This window comes from Panthera uncia (assembly GCF_023721935.1).
Source record: "Panthera uncia isolate 11264 chromosome B3 unlocalized genomic scaffold, Puncia_PCG_1.0 HiC_scaffold_1, whole genome shotgun sequence".
NCBI lineage: Eukaryota > Metazoa > Chordata > Mammalia > Carnivora > Felidae > Panthera > Panthera uncia.
In genome coordinates this window covers 128494606-128513861 of record NW_026057582.1, presented here as the reverse complement: position 1 = coordinate 128513861, position 19256 = coordinate 128494606, and the positions used below count along the sequence as shown (strand labels likewise).

Here is a 19256-nt window from a genome sequence, read left to right as displayed (position 1 = left end):
CTTCTGGGATCAATCAAGGCTCTCTGCTCCAAGCCACCCCTACAGCGACACTTCCACCGGCACCAGTCTCTTCTGCATAGGTGGAGGCGGGTGCGAAACGCGCCGCGGCTAAGCCTGGAGGAGCCTGAGCGCGGAGGCCTTTTGTCTCCAGACAGAGCGCAGCGCCTGCTTTTTTCCACCCGCGCGGGGCACGGCACGGGGTCACGGGCTAGTCTCAGCCCCTGCTTTGGGCGGATGGGAGGGAGAAGCAGTGAATGCAGCAAAACTCCTGCTCCCGGGAAGCGGCCTCGGAAGGCGAGGCGGAGAAACCCGGCGGGGTGAGGTGGGGCCGGGAGCGTCCGGAATGCTCCCAGGGCAATCCGGCCTGCGCCCTGCTGCTGGCCTCGGCGCGCACCAGGCCTCAGAGGCCGGAGACTCCCTCCTCGGCTGCGGAGGCCCCGGAGGCGGTCAAGCGCCCCCTGGCACCACGAGGGAGGCGCACCTCCCCTGGAGCAGCGCGGCCGCGACCTGGGCAGAGCAGGCGCAGAGTCCCCCGGGCCTGGCTGGGAGCCTGCCCTACGCGCACCGAGCGCTCGCCATCCGCCCGGGGCTGGCCTTCACGGCCCTTGGCCGCCCAATCGACTTCCCTCCAGGGCTCCAGTGCGAAGAAGTGGGAATGTCACTGAAAACTGTTAGGCCTTTCCTCTGCCCTGCTACAGACGACCGCAGGCGGGGAGGGAGGAAGCATTGGCCGGGTTCCTGGCTGCCAGCGGCGCCCCGCCTCTCCTGGCCCGGAGAATGCGTTGCGGGGCAGAAACCTCCACCCCCGCCACACAATGGCACCTATCTAGCTACCTGCCTGCCCCATCTCGGCCTCCGTTGCTCCAATGGCCAACCCTTGGCCACCATGTTTGACCTCAGATTTGGAGGCTTCCAGGGGTATGGGCACAATGACTGTATATAGTAAGCACTCAATAAATGTTAGCTGTTATTATCACGAGGCACATCAAATCTCCTCCATGGGCATCTCAGTCTCTGGCACACATTTATCCCAGACCAATCACCGCATAGCTGGGGTCCCCAAGATCCCTACCCCTGCCCCCTCTGAGCCCTGGAGCCACAGCCCTCCACCCTAACACGCCTGCAGAAAACGTAAGGCCTCTGTGGTTCTTCCCCCCAGGGTGTTTGTCCGGGCCTGGGCCACTGAAGCCTGAAGCAAACGTTGCACTCTGCCTCGGTCAGCGCGGGGGCTGGGGAATTTCGGTTAGATAAGAGCATCCTGGGACAGGGGGTGGTGGTTCATCGTTTCAAAACAATAAAAAAAAAAGGGGGGGGGAACCCTTCGGTGAGGAAGAGAGACAAGAGAGAAACAGAAAGTGCGTGGGGGTGGGGATCAGGGACAGGCGGAGGCAGGCGTGCCAATCGTAGATGAGTCAGAAGCAGCGGCATGACACCTTTTTCTTCCAGAAACAATTATTTGAGTAGGCTTTTAATCGCCCGGCCGAAGGGAATGAGCTGTCCGAGACAGCGCCACCAAATACACGGACCACGCCGGGAAGCCGGGTTTTAGTGTTTGACCTCCAACAAATAGAAGCCCGTCTTCCTGATTCCTCTGATTATCAGCAGTACTAAAAATACTGTTTTTGTTATTTTGCAAACGACGTTTCAGAGGGCCCTCGGAGCCGGGCAGGAGCCACGCCCAGGACCGCGATCACCTGCTGCGCAAGCGGCCGGGACTTGGTCCCCCTCCTCTCCTCTGCCCTCCCCCACCCCCCAGGCTGGTGGCTATTCTCGGATGTGGACCCCTTTAAAAATGACAAATGTCTTGTCAATACAGACCATCCATCCTCTCTTGCTTTCTCATCATTTTTCGGCGTGAGGAGGGACCCAGGCGCAGGCCCGGCGGCGCGTGTCACGCGGCCTGCATTGTACCGTAATCGCCAAAACCTTGGCCTAATTTGCAGCTAATATATCTCGAGCGAAGGAGTCGGCCGAGAAATCAGTGGCCCAAGGAGCTAGATTTAAGCTTTGGAGGGATCGGAAATTAAGGGACTGCAAGGGGGATGTGATTCATATTATTCTCCCCTCTCCCCCTCCCACACACGACCATACGTCTCTCCGCTCGGCCTGCAGGGACGCGGCCCTTATCTCTCCGCGGCCTGTGTCCCTGTCGCTTGCTTGTCTCGCTCCGGACCACTGTGTCTGGGGCGCCCTCCGCCTGGTTTCTCCTCGCCCCCGGGAGGAGGCGCTGGTGTTCGGGTCGGCCTCTGGTCCCTCCCAGCCGGCGTCCCGGAGCCCCCATTCACAAAGCCCGGCTTGGAGGAGGCGACACCACACACACACACACACACACACACACGCACACACACACCCCGAAGAGGGGAGTTTGATCTTGTCTCATTGGCGTCTCGGGCCTGAAAGGAAAATCGTTTGGGTAAACAGCCAAGCTTCCAGGCTTAACGCCCGGCTGCCGCCCCCGCCCCTCCGCCCCCTCCCGCCTCCCCCACTCCCCTTCCACCCCACCCGCCACCCACACTCCGCTCCGCAGCCGGGCCCCGAGCGAGCTCCGCGCGCCCGGGCGGGAGCCGAGGGCTCCCCGGGTTCAAAGGGCCGCAGCCCCGAGGGAATGCCCTCCTCGCTGTGCCCCGAGGGGCAGAAGCGGACCGCAGGGCGGTGGGACCGGCCCGGGCCACGGTAGGAACCGCGAAACCTCCCGCTTCCCTAAGTAGACCTCGTCCCGGGGGAGGGCGCCGGGGAGTTCGGAGCCCGCAGGGACCTTTTCGCCAAGACCCAGCGAAGGCCGAGCCCGAGCCCGGGCCGCAGGCTGCGCCTCGGCGCTCCGCCCCGGCCACGGCGGGGCACCCTGGGCCCACCAGGCTGTCGCAGGCGTGTGGACACGTGTGGCCCGACCACGGGCGGGGGCGGTGAGCCTCTGCTGGCCGTGCTGAGCTCCGCACCCCCTTGGGTGATTACCGGGTTCCCACCTCCCGCGGCTCCAGGAAAAAGCCTTTAATCAGATATTAAGCGTTTTCCGAAGTTTGATTCTTTCCAAAGGACAGTTTTTCAGCTAACTGGCTGTAAACATAATTAATAGTTATTAACATGCAAAAAAAAAAAAAAACCCTCTGTGGTGTTTGAAAGGATATTGGTCTCTCTCTAGCTCACACTCTCAAGCCTGGAGAGAACATTGAATTCGGAAAATATCCTGATTAGATTATTAGACCTGATTCTGTGATGCTTCCCCTCCCCCCTCCTCTAATGAAATTCCTCTCTCTTCTCCCTTCCTGTCTCTCTCCTGTTCTCGCTCTCTCTTTCTCCTCCCAGTCTCAATCTCGCTCTAATCCAGGAGTCATTAGCAACACCCTCTGGCTACATGTTTTGCATCAGTGAAACATTGTGACATAGTTGTAATACAAACTCTGCGCCTTACACTGCATCTCGCGGTAGGAAGTGTAATAGCAATAAAAACCATTTTTCATCTCCAGGCATTATTCAGTACAAAAAAAAAAAAAAAAACCAGAAAATCTGAATGTGAGCAGGGGTGGAGGGAGAGACAAATGAAGGGAAGGAGAAGAAGGAGGGAGGGAAGGAAAGAGAGAAAGAGAGAGAGAAAGGGGAAAACCTTTCTAATTTAGAGACTCCCCTTCTCAAGCATTTCATTTGCTAATCCTTCTCCCTTCTGTTTTTGCCCCTGCCCCTCACCCTTGTCCCTCAGTGGATCCCAGGACCCTCCCTAAGTACCTCTTAGCTCCCAGGATCTCTCAACACCTTCCTCCGCCCGGAGGTAGCATCCCTCCAGACGGGAAGACCCCAAGACTCCCAGAGGCCAGGCCACCCCTCCTCCGCTGGCCAGAGTGAGAGATCCTCATTCAAGTCCTGCTAAGAAATTGGGGCCTCTTTCCTGTGTGGTCCCTTTTAGGAATTCTTCCTAGGCCGATGGGGAAGGACAAACAACCAGAAAAACAACCTGGCTTCCCCCTCCCCCCCTCCCCCGCACAGCCCTGTAGTTTCTGAGCCGGGCAGAAAGTACTGGTCACAGTGAGAGACGGAGCACACCCTCCATCACCACCCTGTGAACTTAGGGAGACCGAAGTTTCAATAAAGGGTCTCTATGTTGGATTTGCTCAGGCAGGAAAATAAGGGGGCTTACGCGCACCGTCACACCTACGTTCTCCTCCACCCCATGGGCCCCAGTTCCGCCATCATTTATACGTGCGATCCACTGAGTTCCTTAAAACAAAAACCAAAAGAAACTTGTGGTGGAAACTGCGTTAGAAAAAGGACTGTACCCCCCCCACCCCCCGGAAAACAAAGAAACCACACAAATGCTCTCAGCACCACCAGATACATGCCCTACTTTTAACACCACGTTTGGAATCTTCGCAGAAAAAAGAAACACAAAACTTGTTTCGTGAAATTTGTGTTTTACTTATCCCTTCTGTCTCTGGGATGGTGCACTTTGAAAACAAGTCGAAGCAAAGCCTCACTATATTCAGCGAATTAATTTTGCTGTATATTTTTTAGTCGTGAGGGTTTAAGAGCCGGGCGAGCCTCTTAAGTTTTCAACTGGAGGAAATAGGGTCCAATGCAGTATAATCCATGCTTCTCGCTGGTGCTGCTTTCGCCTGCCGACAGGTGTATATGTTTAAGGGCTGCGTTTTGTGATTATTTTGTCAGCAGAGCCGAAGGCTGTGGGATATGAGGTTTGGTAGGCTGGCCACTGGCATGGCATGGAAAAGTCCCTCTTATGTCCGACTGACCAGAATGAGTGAATTTGGGTGGGCTTACAATTGGGAAGGGAAGGCTTCATAGGCCTCATCTGAGATGTTTGCACTGGCCTCAGCTGTCTGGCCCGAGCTCGGCGGCCCGAACCCATGGGCCTCCAAGAAAACATCTCTCATTTAGTTTATCTTTCGTATCAAAGCAGTATCACAGCTTGGACTTGGTGAAATTAGACCTATTTTTTTTTTCTCTTTCTCCTGCTATTTTCCCTTCACCCCAATGCAGACATTGTGCGATACGTCGGTCACAGATAATGGGTTTTAACCGATGGGAAGAAGGCCTGTGCGTTTCGGCTTCTCCTAAGGTTTTGACGAAGGAAAAAAGTCCGGTGACGGTCAAGTTAGGCTGCAGAAGGCTGGGAACGTGGCCATGCCATTCCAGTTTCCGCAGCGAGGTGGCGCTCCAGGGTACGGCAGCGCACCCAGCCGGCCGCGTTCCCGCAGCGACGCAGCGGCCGCGGAGCCGGGTTCGCGCCGGTCCCTGTCGCCTCTGCACCCGAAGTCGGAGAGCGCTCAGCCCCCTCTGGGCCGACCGGTCCGCAGGGCGGGCGAAGGCCTGAGGCCACGAGCGGGGAAGACGGGCGGCGGCGGCGAGCCGCGACCCGGCCGGGGTCGGTGCACACTCCCGGCGCTGTTGCTCCGGGGAATCTGCGAAGTTCGCGTTCGCGGTGGGACCCGGGCGGGGCCGACGCCAGGGTGCGGGGACCTCGGAGCCTCCGGGATCCGCGCGCCGGGCTTCAGCCTCCGCCGGGTTTGCGGGGAGGCCCGCGCTCCACACACCAGAGCGTCGCCCACCTCCTCCACCCCCAGGGTCGGCAGACTTGGCTGCTTCTTTCTCTTTTCTTGTTTTAAGAAAAAATAAAGGAAAGAAAATCGTATGCGCTCCCTATTGCTTTGTCCTCCAAAGTAGGGAGTTTTTCTGTTTAATAGGTTTTTCTTTTTCTTTCCTGTCATTTTCCTTTCCTTCTCTTTTCGTTCCTTATTTTTTCCCCCTCTTCCTTCCTTTGTTTTCTGTTTTCTTAATTTTCTTTTCTTTTCTTAACCTACTTCTAAGAGATGGTTCTGAGTGAGCGGGTGGGAAAGAGAGAGAAGGGTCTGAGTGGCACGAGCCCTAGAGGACTCAGCGTTGGCAAATGGCAGCAAAATTGAAGAAGAAACTATTTCGATTTATTGAACGCACTTGCGTCCTAGCGATGTCGTTTCCACACTTCTGCCTTCCCTGGGTATCTCACAAGCTCTAGGTCAACGCTGACCCGGAGGAAATGCCTTTCACCCGGTCACACTCCACCTGTGGTTGTCGGAACGGGGGGGGGGGCTTCCAAAACATTTTTGCAACAATGATAGGAATAATAATAGTAACAGTAAAAATGAACAGCCTTTCCACTCTGCATGAATTTCTTCCTGGGTTTGCAGCCCGGCTCCGTGAAGCAAGAGCAAGGCGGGCATCGAGCGGCTGTTAGCCTGGGCCCTCTTTCCAGCAGTTGGTTGCACTGGAACGCCCTGACCCGGGAGCCGCCACCCTTCCCAGTGGCCTCGGGTGCCCGGCCTGGGCCACGGTGGCCGCTGGCAAGCTTTGCTGAACCTGCACCCTATCGCTTCCTACCAGCTGTGCTGCTTCTTTTAGCCGGTTTCTGGCCAACCTCACTTTCCTTGAAGTTGTCTAGCGTAAATGCAGGAATTTTCGGCCCAATTGAGAAGTCTACAGAAACTCCGGCGGGTCAGGTCATTAGGAATGTGAACGTAGCGACCAAGAATTATAAACATGATCTAAAAGTCTCTTCCAATTCATTTCTTCAAGTATTTATTTGAGTTAAGTGATGAAAAGTGACAGTTGTGAAATAGACAGCTTTTAAAAGTAATGAAGTCAGATGAGGCTTTAACCTGTCGATTGCTATAAATCAACTTCGAAAAAGACGAATGAAGAATATTATTTGGGCGCCTAACAGCCAACATTTGCTGTGCGGGTTGCGGGCCCTGGAGTCGGCCTGCGGGGGGCTTCCGGAGTGGCGGATCCCCAGGTCCCTGCGTTGGGAGCCAGCCCGAGTGAGACCCACGCTGTCTGCAACGACATTTTGTGGTGGGCGGGTCTCCATTTCCGCTGAGACTTCGGCCACGGATCTGGCCCACCGAAGTGTGTCTGGACAGTCATCAGCACAGTTGGAAATTCAGGGGACTGAATGCCACAATGTAGATGGGCGCTCAGCCCGGCTCCCCAGCTGGCTGAGGGTCTCCTTTTCTTGATCCAAACGCGTGGGGAAGGGCCAGGGCCTGAAAGACCCTTACTCTTTGGAAATGGTGGTGGCTGAGGTGGGGGAGGAAGGTGAGGAAGATGAGCAGGAAATTATATTTCCTTGAGGCCCTGGGGAGGGGGGCCCTTTGGGCTCTCAGTGACATCAACGGGCCCTAATCTGGGAGGGAGCTCCAGGACAGAGGGGGACTGGGGCAGGAAGTTGAAGGTCTCCTAATGGGGGAGAAGGTTCTCAATTCTGCACCTGCGGGGGGTCACAGACCAGATATGGTTTCTGGAGGGTGAACTGGTGGGGAGTTTTAAATAAATTTTAAACACTTTCTTGTAGATCACATTTCCCCACCACTGCAAGGTGGGTCACAGCCAGACTCGGGGCATGGCCCTCTTCCCAGTGACTTCAACTGGTGTCCCCATCCTATCCCAAGTCTGAGCGAGGAAAACACACCCCGGGGTGCCTGGCCTTCTGGGTCTGTTGCTTGCTCTTTGTCCCAACACTTCCCCGAGGTGGGGAGGACACAGATGCTTCCCTCTCTCTCTTTTATCGCCCTGCGTCGTTGCTTCTAGGTCAAGTCGGTCACCTAGCGACCTCCCCAGACTGCTGGACCACCAGCAACAGGTTCTGGTGTACTTCCTCCCTGACTCTTCCACCCGTTTCCCTCTCATTTCTGGGTCAGGTGGGTGGAGACGGAGCACCTCTCGCCCTCTTCCCGCTTGACCAGCGAGTGCAACCCTCGAGAGGCGAGGAGGCGGCGCCCGCATCTTTGGGCAAGTTGCCTGGCTGGGTGGCTCTAAGGACCATCGGTGGCCCCGCATTCTCCTAGCTCAACATTCCCAGACTGTTGACTGGTGGCAGCAACTCAGAGGACCCTCTGAGGATAAGATCCAAGAGAAAGTATAGGGGGGAAGTGGGGGGGTAGGGAGTGAAGTGGACCACGCCCTCCCCTGGGACAGTCCCTAACCTCTTGGGGGCAGGCTGGGCTGGTGGCTCCATTCGGGGCCCCACCCTGGCCTACGACGCCTCCTCGCTGCTTGGGGGCCTGGTGCCGACCTTGAGCAACATCCCCTCCCCCCGCCTTCAGGTCCGATTTCCCTTTTTTTTTTTTTTTTTTTGGAGACCCGAACGTGGGAAAGGAGGCTCCCGCTCTATCTGCGCCCAACTTGCCCTCCGGGTCAGCTGGGGCTGGAACCTGCCCGCCCGAGACTCTGCAGCAGGCTGCGCGGCCACCGCCCCCGCCCGCCCCGCTGGCGCCAGGGTGCCCGGAGTCCCAGGCTGGGGCGCCGAGGGCGCGGGGGCCTCCAGGACCCGCCTGGGTGGAGGGTGGGGAGGAGGGACGGCAACTTCCAGCTTCCGGCGGGGCGGTGGTGGTGGTGGTGGTGGTGGTGGTGGTGGCGGCGGGGGGTGGGGGGGGGACTCTTCGGAGGAGGCCGGTGGAAACTCCTCCTCCACTCCGCCCCGAGGCAGCCGGGACTCGGCTGGCGGCGCGTCTCCGCCCGCCCGAGCGTTTCCATAAATCAGGCCGCTGGCAGGCTGCTAATTAGCTCAGGCCGAAAAGAATAGGAAGAGGGAGAGTCCAGTAGTGCTCGGCGGGGTGGGGGTGGGAGCGCCGTAGGTGGGAGATCAGAATTGCCCCAGGACCTGCGGGCGACTGCCTGGGGCACCGCAGCAGCCCCCCGCGGAGGCCACCGCAGATCGCTTTCCCCCAGCCGGGGCCTCCGAGCTGGGGCCTCCCGATCACACGCCTCCCGCGCTGCGCGCACCCGGGTGTTGGACCCGGCCCGCCCACCCACGCCGAGGCCCCCTCTCCCACTCGCTGAGCGAGCCCGGCGTTAATTAACTCTCCCCTCGCCCCCTGCAATATCGGAAGACTTTCAAAACTCATCCCCAAGTGTTTCCTCTTTAAGCCTGAAGCCTGCGCTTGGAAACAACCGCCAGGAAAAGAGGGAGCTGGGTCTGGAAGGAGGGTCGGTCACCTCAAGGCTCCGGGGTAACAGGGCTCCCCCAAGGACTGCGGGTTGTAGGCGGGGAGGCTGTAACCCCACACCTCCTCCCCCAGTGAAAAAAGGCAAGACGGGTCAATCAAGATCAGAAATAACCCTAAAGTCGGATTATTGATTTCCATGTAAATCCGGAGCAGAGGACGCGGCGAGTGAGAGCGATTTCTGTTTATTTTCTTTCCGTTCCTCCCCCACCCTTCTCTCAGCCCGCCGGGTTTGGCGCCCCTCCCAGTCCTCTCCGCCCTCCGCCGGGAAGGGACTCTGCGATGACATCACCGCGGAGACCCGCGGCCTCCCCGCCCCCGGCCCCGGGACCCCGGAGCGGAGATTGACAGGTGTCGCTCGCAAGGACAATGCCTTCCAGGTGTCACCGTCACAGTCTCATCCCTCCTAACCCGCCCTCTCTGCCCCCTTCCCTTCCAACGCTCCTGGCCGCCCCACCCCCCTTTTCTTCTCCGAGGGAAGCTCTCTCGTCCCCCCCCCCCGCCCCCCAGCTCCGCGCATCTGGGTCCCGGGTCTAGATATGCGGGCAGTGGGCCGGCGTGGAAGGGCAGGGATGGCGGGGACTCGGCTTGCTGTCTGCCGCAGGGCGGCTCGGAGATCCCAGAGCCGCGGTAAGGGTCCACGCGGCCGTAGCCCGAGAGTGGGCAAAGAGGGAACGGGCGTGTGTTTTTAAGGAACCAGCGCGGTCTCTGGACTTCCTGCCTTCCCTCTGCACCCGCTCCCCCCCACCCACCCACACGCATAATATAACAGACGCTAAAATAATCCTGCCATCTGGCAAATCCCAAATTTGGCGACCAAGCTCCTAAAGCAACGGCGAGGTGTCATCCCGGGAGTAGGTGGCTGGTCCTGTCCCGCTCTCCCGAGCGGGGACAAGGGCATCGAGCTCTGCCCGCACCTGCCCCCACCACGGCCGGACCTCGTCCTCCCCCCCCCCCTCCCCATCCTTGCTCTGACCCTGGCGACTTTGTGGCGCTTTCCTCCCGATCTGGGCAGCGGCTCTGGGGGGGTGGGGGGGAGGTCGGGGGGTCGGGAATGGGGGTGCAAGAGTTGGGGGGGGGCTTCCGCTCCAGTTTCCACCAAAATTGCTCAATGAGCTAAAACCCAAATTCGCCTTCATTATGTAACACCGAATGTAATTTATAGCCGGGCGGCCTGTCGGCGGCGATTTAGATCATTTGGTGCTAAGGATCACACTTATTAGATTTCTTCAAAGCCGATGAGGGGTTTCTTTTTCTTTCTTTTTCTTTTTCTCTTTCTCTCTCTCTCTTTCTTTCTTTCTTTCTTTTTTAAGGAGGGTATTTGTACTAAATTGCCCAGTGCTGGTGTGATAACTGTCAAAAGTTTGACATCAAAGGAGCTAATATTATTCAGTTACCAGAGAAGCTGTCTGTCTAAATAAGAATATCTTAATTACTGCATCACAAAGGTAGGAAAGGGGTCGGATCTGAAAACGGCAGAGGCATTCAGCCGCTCCTTTTGATACGCTATCTACGTTAGACCGATGCGCGGCTCCTAATCAGGCCTAGTCCGATTTCCTTTCCTCTCCCTGTCGGTCCTCTGAACTTTATAACTATATGTAAACACGTTGTCAGTGGGGACCTAATCTTCTCGGGTTCTTATTAGAAGAAATTTCCATCCTCTCTCGTTCTAGATTAGGCAGTGGAGTCCGCTCCGTCAATGAAGGGACTAAGGTTTCGTGGACAATAATGTGGCAATTGTTGATGGTTTGTGACCCATAAAATGTGGAGGTGACTGTTCTGGCTTTGGTATGTAATTATGCAAAACACTTTCCATAAAGACTTGCCATTCGATCTAATGGCAGTCCCTGCGGTCTATTTCAAAAAGGGAGGGTCTATGTACAGAGAGAGAAAAGTAACATTTGTTTTAACACAGGTTTTATGGGGGGGGGGGATGGATAAATACAAACACATCGCAACGCCGCCCAAAGTATTTTTTGGAGTCAAATTAAAATAATTACGAAGGGGTTTAATAAGTTAATCATAGCAACACGGCCCATCCAAACACAGAGGGAGGGGTGTTCAGGCTGTAGCTCACCACCTCCCAGCCCGGAACTGTCCTTGAGGGTGGCGATTTACCTTCTGCTTGTGCAGGGGTGGGGTGCGGCTGTGTCTCAGCTCAGCCCACCTAGGTGCCCCTCTGGGATCTGAAGCCCCAGTGGGGGGCTGAAATGGGGGGGATGGGTGATGTCATCGACCCCCAAATCTCGTCTGTGGAGTTATTTGACAGAGGGCACTTGTAACAAAGCAGCTCTCTCTGAAGAAGCCCCCCCCACCCTCCCTTTACCTCTAGTGCCCCCAGGGCCCCAGGATTTAGGGATCCCCAGAAAGGCAGCTCGGAGGGAGTGCCAGGCAGTGCCTGGCCGGTTTGGGTGAGGAGTCTCAACCCCGAGCCCACGCTCAGAGACGTCTGCAGCCCAGCGGGGCCGACTCCCAGCTGCTAGAGCACCTTTGCCAAGCACCCGAGGTTTTATTTTATGTGTGTGGTTTTTGAAATACAACATAAAGAATTTTCAAAGGCCTGAGGAGGAAAGGTGGAACGAGAAGGGTCATCATCACCGGTCCCGACCCAGCTCCGGTCGCCAGTTAATACAAGCATTTCTCTGCCACTTCCAGGGCCCCCATCCTGCCTGGATCCACCCCCCCACACACCCCCCCCCAGAACTGCTCTGCCACCAGTTCGGAGGCCTCACCGCCCGCCACACAGCGACACTGCAGTGTGAGCCCGGCAGAGGCAGGCGACAGGGGATTTTTCAAGGGGGAAATGATGATTAAAAGACAGAATCATCTAAATATCAAAGTGACACATGGGAGACCTGGAAAAAATATTTAAGCTAATGAAAAGCAAATAAAGAAGGAGGCACTGAGGCTGGGAAATTAAATATTATGTTTAAGATGGCGCTTTTGTGTGGGCTTGAAGATTTCCGATTCATGTACACATAATAAACACTTAGGTTTGTCATCTGGAGGTGCAAATCTGAAAGATATTCCAACAAATAAAGTGCTGGCAGAGAGAGGAATAAAGAGATCGGCGCCTGTCAGGGGTCAGGCAGCCTGAGATTGCTTCTAGAGATCTTTTGAAAATTTCACACGATTGAAGGCTTAGGGGCTTCACTACGCTCGCATTTCAAACTCAGATCAGTGGGATCACAATCAAAAATAGAGGTCTGGAAAATTGTGATGCAGAGATGGCCACGGGCTGCAGGACCTCTCTCACGAGTGCTCTCTCGCGCGCGCTCTCTCTCTCTCCCCCTCTCTCTCTCCCTCTCTCTTTCTTCTCTTCAAGACAGATACTCTGACATGGGCTGTGATCCTTTGGATGACAGTTGTCAGAAAAGAAAGAGAAAATTGCATCTTGTCTCGTAACTTCCTTCTAGTCAAAAGGAATTTAGGGTCTTATGTCCAAGAAAAGAGGGAAAAATTATTCTTTGCTAGCTAGCATAGGACCATAGCTCAAGAGTTTGGGTTTCCCTAATTAGTGATCTACTCCTGGACTTTTAGATCTGGTTTGCTAACACGATTTCTCATTTAGCGTATTTTCCTGCAGCACACTGAAATTTCTTACCCCTGGCAATTTATCCAAGTTCAGGTATGTAGACAGGAGTATACACTTACACGGACACGTATGCACACACAACTTTAATCACTAAACCCAGAGATTGGCCTGGTTGCCTCTTATTTGGTGAGAGTTAATGCTCACTCATATTTCGCGCCCCCCCCCCAAGATGTCAGCACTTTCTGGTTCAAACAGGACACAGAAAAATCAATTGTTTCTGTGATTGATCCACCAGGGGAAAGAAAATAAAAGGAACTGGTGGGAAGGGCAGTTCTATGAGAACAGACCAAAGTAAGGAATTTGAAATGGGACCAGGCTGAGCAGAAGAAGAAGAAAAAAAAAAAATACTGGTTAGACAGCTAGGGCTGGAGAACACGTTGGGGACAACCAGAAGCAATGAATGTCAACTTTGCCAAAATAGGAATCATCTCCAATTAGCTTCTACTGGTTTGGGGAACTTTAGGAGGAGTAAAACAAAGGGCTAATTTATCATCACTGCCAACTCTAATTTTTAGCTGGCTATCTTAGATAAACAAGAAGTTATTTGGGGGAAACGATTTGAATTATAGTTGGGTTTCATTTCCTCTGAGACCAAGATGAGCACAAGTGAGTTTCCTAAGAACTTCCCTTAAGTGCAGGTTCTAGGAGATCTCTCTTGAGGAGGGACCACCCCCCCCCCCAGGGGAGAGGAGGCCGGTGTAAAGAAGGACTCCTGTTTTCCTGAATTACCGACTTAAACCGTTAATAACGTGTGTTCTTTAACAGGTGGGCAGAAACGGAAAAGTTTCTAAGAGTTGCACTAACTGGTTTCACAAGTTCAAATCCGTGACTCCTCCCGCGTCTGGAGTTTGGGGCAGCGGCTGCGGGAGCCCCAGGTTTGAGGCGCTGCGGGAGGACCCCGCAGGCCGCCGGGCGGTGGGACAGGCCCCAGCCCCTGCAGCTTTGCTGCGCCGGCCGGAGAGGGAGCGAGAACGCGGCCGCAGGCGCCCTGGGTTTGGTGATTCTGGAAGCAAGGTGGAGAAAAGTGGAGCATGCGTGCCCCTCGAGTCCTATAGGACTTTCGAGCTTTCGCAGACACCCGAGGAGCCAATTCCGACCGCAGAACTGGAGGCCCTGTGTCTGAAGGGCGGCCTCTACCCTCAAAATCGGCCTCTCGGTTCCCCGCCCCCCAGAATCACAGTACCGGAAGAGCGAGCAGGTTCCAAGAAGAACTTTAAAAAGCTCGAGCAGAGCTGCAAACGAAGGGGAGCTTTCTCTTTGCAGAAGGGCCACCCGCAGGGCTCTAAGTCTCGCTCCCGATCGCCCATCAAGGACCAAGCCCTCCCAGCCGGGCTTTAAAAGCGAGCTTTCGTGCAGCGAATACTATGGGGCCTTTCCTGGCACCCCGGAGAAGCTCACGGAGTGCAAAAGGGGCCGGCAAGGATAAGCAGAAGGAAGGAAGCCGGGAGACTGAGGAAGGGACCCCCCCGGGGCCGGAGGGGGCTGCGTGTGCTCGGAGCCGGAGCCGCGCCCGGGCCCCAGCGGGGAGGCGGCGCACGCGGGCCAGGGTTCGGTCGCCATCGACGCCACCGCGGGCGTGCTCAGGGCCCGGGATTTCCCCCAAGCAGGCCGGAGCGGGGGTCCAGGCTGCCCCGCTGGAAAGTGGGAGGTCTTGGGGTAACTCTCCCTGTAGAATGCAGACCCGGCCGGAGCCTCCGTGAAAAACACCAACAGCGAAGCGGTCGTGAGGGCTGCCCGCTTGGCCCGCAGCAGAGGGGTTTCCTCGGACCAGGAAGGGAGGCGAAACCCGCGAAACTCGGACCCCTCCTGCAACCGCTTAACCAGGAACTCCAGGGGCGGGGACAAGCGTGACAACTCCAAATCACAGGCTGCCGGTGACCTCTGGTTATGTTGATGGCTCCCTGTTTCCTACCATCGCCGGCCCTGGGAGCGGAGGACAGGCGAGGAACCTTCCTCTAGCCGTCCCATTCTCGCCTTACGAGAAAAAAAGAAAGAAAGAAAAAAAGGGCAGGGCCGGGCCCAGCGGAGAATTGTAAACTGGAGGTCAGAGGCTTCACGGGGCTGGAGAGGAACCCGCGCCTCTAGGTTTTAAAGCAAACAAAGCCAAAAACAACCCAAACACGTCTGGCTGTGCGTGGCCCAGAGCCCAGTGCGTCCAGGGCAGAGCGCGCGCCGAGCACTCTGCTCCGGCATCATTTCGGTCCAAACTCGGGGCTGGGCCCCGCGCGCCACGGCCTCGACTCGCCTCGACTCAGGAGACCCAGTGTGCACCCTTCTTTGCAGCTGCCGAGCCCCTCCGGCCAGGCTGGCTCTGGGAGGGGCGGGGAGGGGGCAGCGCCCAGGCCAGGGAAGGCGTGGGGTCAGGTGGAAAGCTCAGGGGCACTGGTGGCAGGGAGGCCACCGCCGGGACCCCATCCCAACCTCTGTATCTCGCGCTCTGCCCTCTCCGGGAGTAAAGCACTAAAACATCCCCGGGTCTAGCGAGTGCTGGCTAGGGAGAAGCGGCGCCACCGGAGGCGTCTTCCGGCTGCGTTAACACTGGCGCGGAAAACCGAGCGTTTCCACGTCGGAAACATCCCGTGGCTGCTGGGGGAGGCCCGCCCCGCGGGGCGGCGAGAAAGCGCTCGAATTCCCACGTAGCCATCTTGGCCTTTTCTGAAATGAGGTTTTAAACAACTAATCATGAAACTAAAAACTCCAGGCGAGCCAACGCGTTTCTTCCCGTTTTGATACGACATCCACTAAATAAACATGCGCTTTTAGGCCATCTCCTCTTCAGCTTCAAAGGAGCGAATGTTAATTTTGCCTTCATCTAAATGATTGCCCAGGCTGCCTGGTGAGGGCCTCTCCCCCTCCTCCAACCCTCCCTCCAGATTTTAACGTGTGGAGTAGAGTAATGATTTACCACTGTCCTGGAGAGCAAGCAGCTCGTTCCGGCCTCGTCCCCACCCCCCAACACCTTACTGCATTTTTGTTGATATTCTTAATTTCACGGAACGCTATTTAGAGTTTAGCATGAACTGCACGTGCCGTGACACCAATGGCGAACGTGTCTGTTCTCTCCAATGAACTCCAAGTGCGGCCCCCTAGGAGCAGACCCGACCTCTCCTTGGGTGCCTGCGGACCACGTCACATGGGCTTCGGTGGGCACCATGCCCTGGGACGAGGCTCTCTAGCGGAAGCCCGGCCATGGACCCAGGCGCACCTAGGTGGCCACATTCCCAGGCGACTTTGCCACCGGGGACTACAGCTCTATTCCTTGGGGGCCACGGCTATGGCGGTGGAAGGAAAGGAGAGGAACTTCGGGAGATCTTTTTGAGCCACGTCCAGCTTTTAGGATCCGGTGCAAATTTCTCAGTGTGTTTCTGTCCAGATAGACAAAGCTCTTTGGAGTTAATTAACCAGAGGTCCAGCTACAATTAATAGAGAGCGAGGAAAAGACGGAAAGGGGGGGGGGGATTTGTAGGAGGAGCGGAAAATAAAATAAGTAACGTCCGTTTGGCCACATTCCTTTGCACTGCTCGGTCGCAGTTAGTTACCGACTTTCCAGCTGCGAGGACGATGTGCGCCATTGGCTGTAATTGAATTGCTGTTGTAACACCTTTCAGGTGGACGGCAAAGCGTTTCAAAAAAGTTGTGCGCGCGGCCTGCGGCTGCCTGGCCTCTCCCTGCCGTGGCCGGCCGGCCGCCCAGCAGGCAGAGCGGCCACACCGGGATTGGGGACACAGGGCTCGAGGCGCCCCCGGGCGGAGCTCGGAGAAACCTGGTCCCTGGCGAATCCATCCCGGGCGGTGGACGTCCCTACCCTGGCTGATACTCTGGGGAAGCCGGGCACCCCGAGTGGGCTGGAACTCGGAGCGGAGACTGAATAAGGTTATGAGGTCAGGATCAGGAATTGCAGACACCGGGAAAGTCAATGCGCGGTCGGGAGTGAACTCCGCGCTGCGAAGGCCTTTGCCCTCACCGTTCCACTGGATTTGAATTCGCAGTGCTCGGTGCGGCGGCTCCAGGTGGTTCGGGAGCGCCACCCCCTCCCCCCTCCTCCCCCCAGCCTTGGCCTGGCCTCTCCAGGTACCAACTCGCCCCGAGGAGGTAGGAAGGTTTCCCGCCCCGGGGCTAGAAGCCAAAGGTTGGGGCCTGATGCTGAAACGCCCCCTCGTGTGCTCCGCCTACCCAGCTCGGTCTCCGATGGTGCTCCCTAGCCTCGGGTTTCTGCCTTGAGGGCCTGGGCACAACGTTCGAGGCAGCAAGATTCGTCACCTCCTTCTCTCGCGAAGCCTCTGGCCTCCTTCTTGGGCTTGTGGAACTTACCCTCACCCTTCCTGCCCTCGGGCGCGGCTCCCCTACCCCGCAAGTGTCCTCGTTGTGACCGCAGGGCCAATGCTTTTCTCTGTCACCTCTCACTCCGCGCTCGCCCCTCTCGCGGGCTCCACGCAGCTTTCTAGGCACAAAGAACAAGATTGAGAATCGTACGACGCTCCCCCCAACACACACATACACACACACACACACACACACCGCCCCCCAGCCTGGACCCCCCTCCCCCGGCCTTCAGCGCACCGTCTGCGCCGCTGTTACCAGAAGAGCAGCAGGTTGAAAGAAGTAGGGGAGAGGGTAGGGCAATCTCCGGACCCGCTGCCCTGAGTTAAGATCCCCATGGCCCGTTTAAAGGCTGGGAAAAGGGAACGACAAGTACTAGAGACGGGAGGGTGCCTCACAGGCCCTGGGAGGCCACCCGAGTGAGGCTGGGCCCAGGACCCTGGGCCCAGAGGGTACCCCGCGGACCTGACCATTCTGTCTCAGACACGCAGGTCAGCCAGAGAAGGCTAAGACATTCGCAGCCACACCGGGCTCCCCTCTCGGTCCAGCGCTGTGCGGGGCAGAAGTCAGTTAGGCTCGAAAGAACTGTCCAGGGGAGGTGGAGGCTGAAGCCAGAGGGCAGAACAGGCGAGAAGGAGCCACCATTGGGTTTGGCCCCGCGAGGCCCGGTGGGAAAGACTTATGGCCTTTGTTTGGGGCTCACCTAACCGATGTCTGTGCGCGTCTGTGTGCAAGGTGGGGGTGGTGACAGGAAGACAAGGGGCTGGGAAACTTGGCATCCACCACACGCGTCACTGGGACCCCAACCCGTCCTTTCTTTTCCTGGGGGAACTTCCGCCTCCCCCCGGGGCTTGCTAGACCTAATTGGCCTTGGGAATCCAAAAGTCTATTGCTCTTGGAGGCTTCCAGCAGGGCGAGCTGACGCCTCTCCTCTCCTCCCCCGCAACGACCCCACCGCCTACATCTCCTTTTCTTCAACCCAGTTCTTTTCCTTTCCTGCGTGATCAGGAGATGACGGGTACAGGGTTCCCTGCCCCTGGTGCTCGTGGCCTCCTGCAACATCCGAGCAGGTTTGAGATGGAGTGGTTGGGGAACTCGGTATTATCGGCAAGAACTTGGGAAAGTGGCTTTGACGGGAAGGCCTCCCTCCGCGTTGGGGGTAGATTACTTCAAGGCTCAGCTGAGGACAGAAGAGCAGGACCCAGTCTGCATCTGGCCCCAATTTTCTCTGCTCGGAACCCCCCTCCCCCTCTCCCCGCTCTTGGATTTGCAGCCCAGCGTCCCCTAGATCCACAGTCCCGCGCTTGCCTCGCTCTGCATCATGGTGAGAGCAAGGAGACACCCAGGGGAGGCAGGGCTTCAGAACACGTTAGGGAGTCAAGGGCAAAAGCCTCGTTCTTCTCACCCTGGATCAGGAGCGAGACCTGGGTGGGTCTGGTCAACAAGAGACCCTTCTCACCCGGAATGGCAGCCAAAGCTGGACTTGGAACTCGGGCTTTGGCTGGGGCCCTTTTCCCGGTTTCCCCTCTTCCACCGCCCAGTCCTGATGAAATCCACACGCGCTTTTGACCCCGCCTCCCATCTCTAAACTTTGCCCAGCAGTGGTTTTCACAGGGTGTTAACCTTCCTGCAAGGACTTTGTCAACAGCTAGAAAGATTCTCTGGGAAAGACGAGGAGAAAAATAGAAATAAAGGGTCAGAAATACATTCTGGAGCCCTGCAGGTGGCTAAGCCTGTTACTTGTAGTTTTGTCTTTACACCCTCACACACCCCTGAGACATAGGTACTACAATGGCCTCCTATTTTTTTTTTTTTTTTTTTTCCTGCTGGGGAAAGGAAGCTTCAGGGAGGTTGAGAGCCCTGACCAAGCTTAGCCAGCTAGCAGTATGCCAGACCTGGATGGAACCAGGCAGATCCTACTGGAGGCCAGCTTCTGTCCTAACCCGCACTCAGGAGAGAAATCGGTGCACTTGGAGAGCAAAATGGAGCCTCTCTCTGGGACCGAGCAGTGGCCTTGCTTGGCGGTCTGACCCCCCCCCCCCCATTGCAGAGCCAGTGAGGGGCTTCAGTGCCTGAACCCCTCAGCTGAGGTCAGGGATTCCCCTCCATGCTTCTAGGGCTGAGAGCCATGACTTTGCACTTTCTGTATTTTATTTTTTTAAGTTTATTGATTTATTTTGAGAGGATGAGAAGATCATCAGTCCTTTCTGAGGTCCCACGGAAAGAGCGCTTGCCTTTGGATGTAAGGGGTGGGGGTGGAAGGAGGAAAAAAAAGAAAAGAGAGCACCTGTACTATGGGGCAACGCTTGTGCAGATTTATTCTGGAGATGGGTGCGGCTTGGTGCGAGGCACGT

The 19256-nt window shown here is 56.7% G+C and overlaps 1 protein-coding gene across 1 annotated transcript in view; it reads left to right on the top strand.

The window, feature by feature from the left end:
* The first annotated feature begins 343 nt into the window (after positions 1–343).
* LOC125910418 (atrophin-1-like) overlaps positions 344–19256 on the top strand; it is a 41714-nt gene continuing 22801 nt past the window's right edge. Inside the window, exons 1-3 of the mRNA XM_049614158.1 lie at positions 344–649; positions 794–935; positions 1944–2673. Of these exons, the coding sequence (XP_049470115.1) occupies positions 344–649; positions 794–935; positions 1944–2673 (1178 nt within the window). The remainder of the gene's footprint in view (positions 650–793; positions 936–1943; positions 2674–19256) is intronic.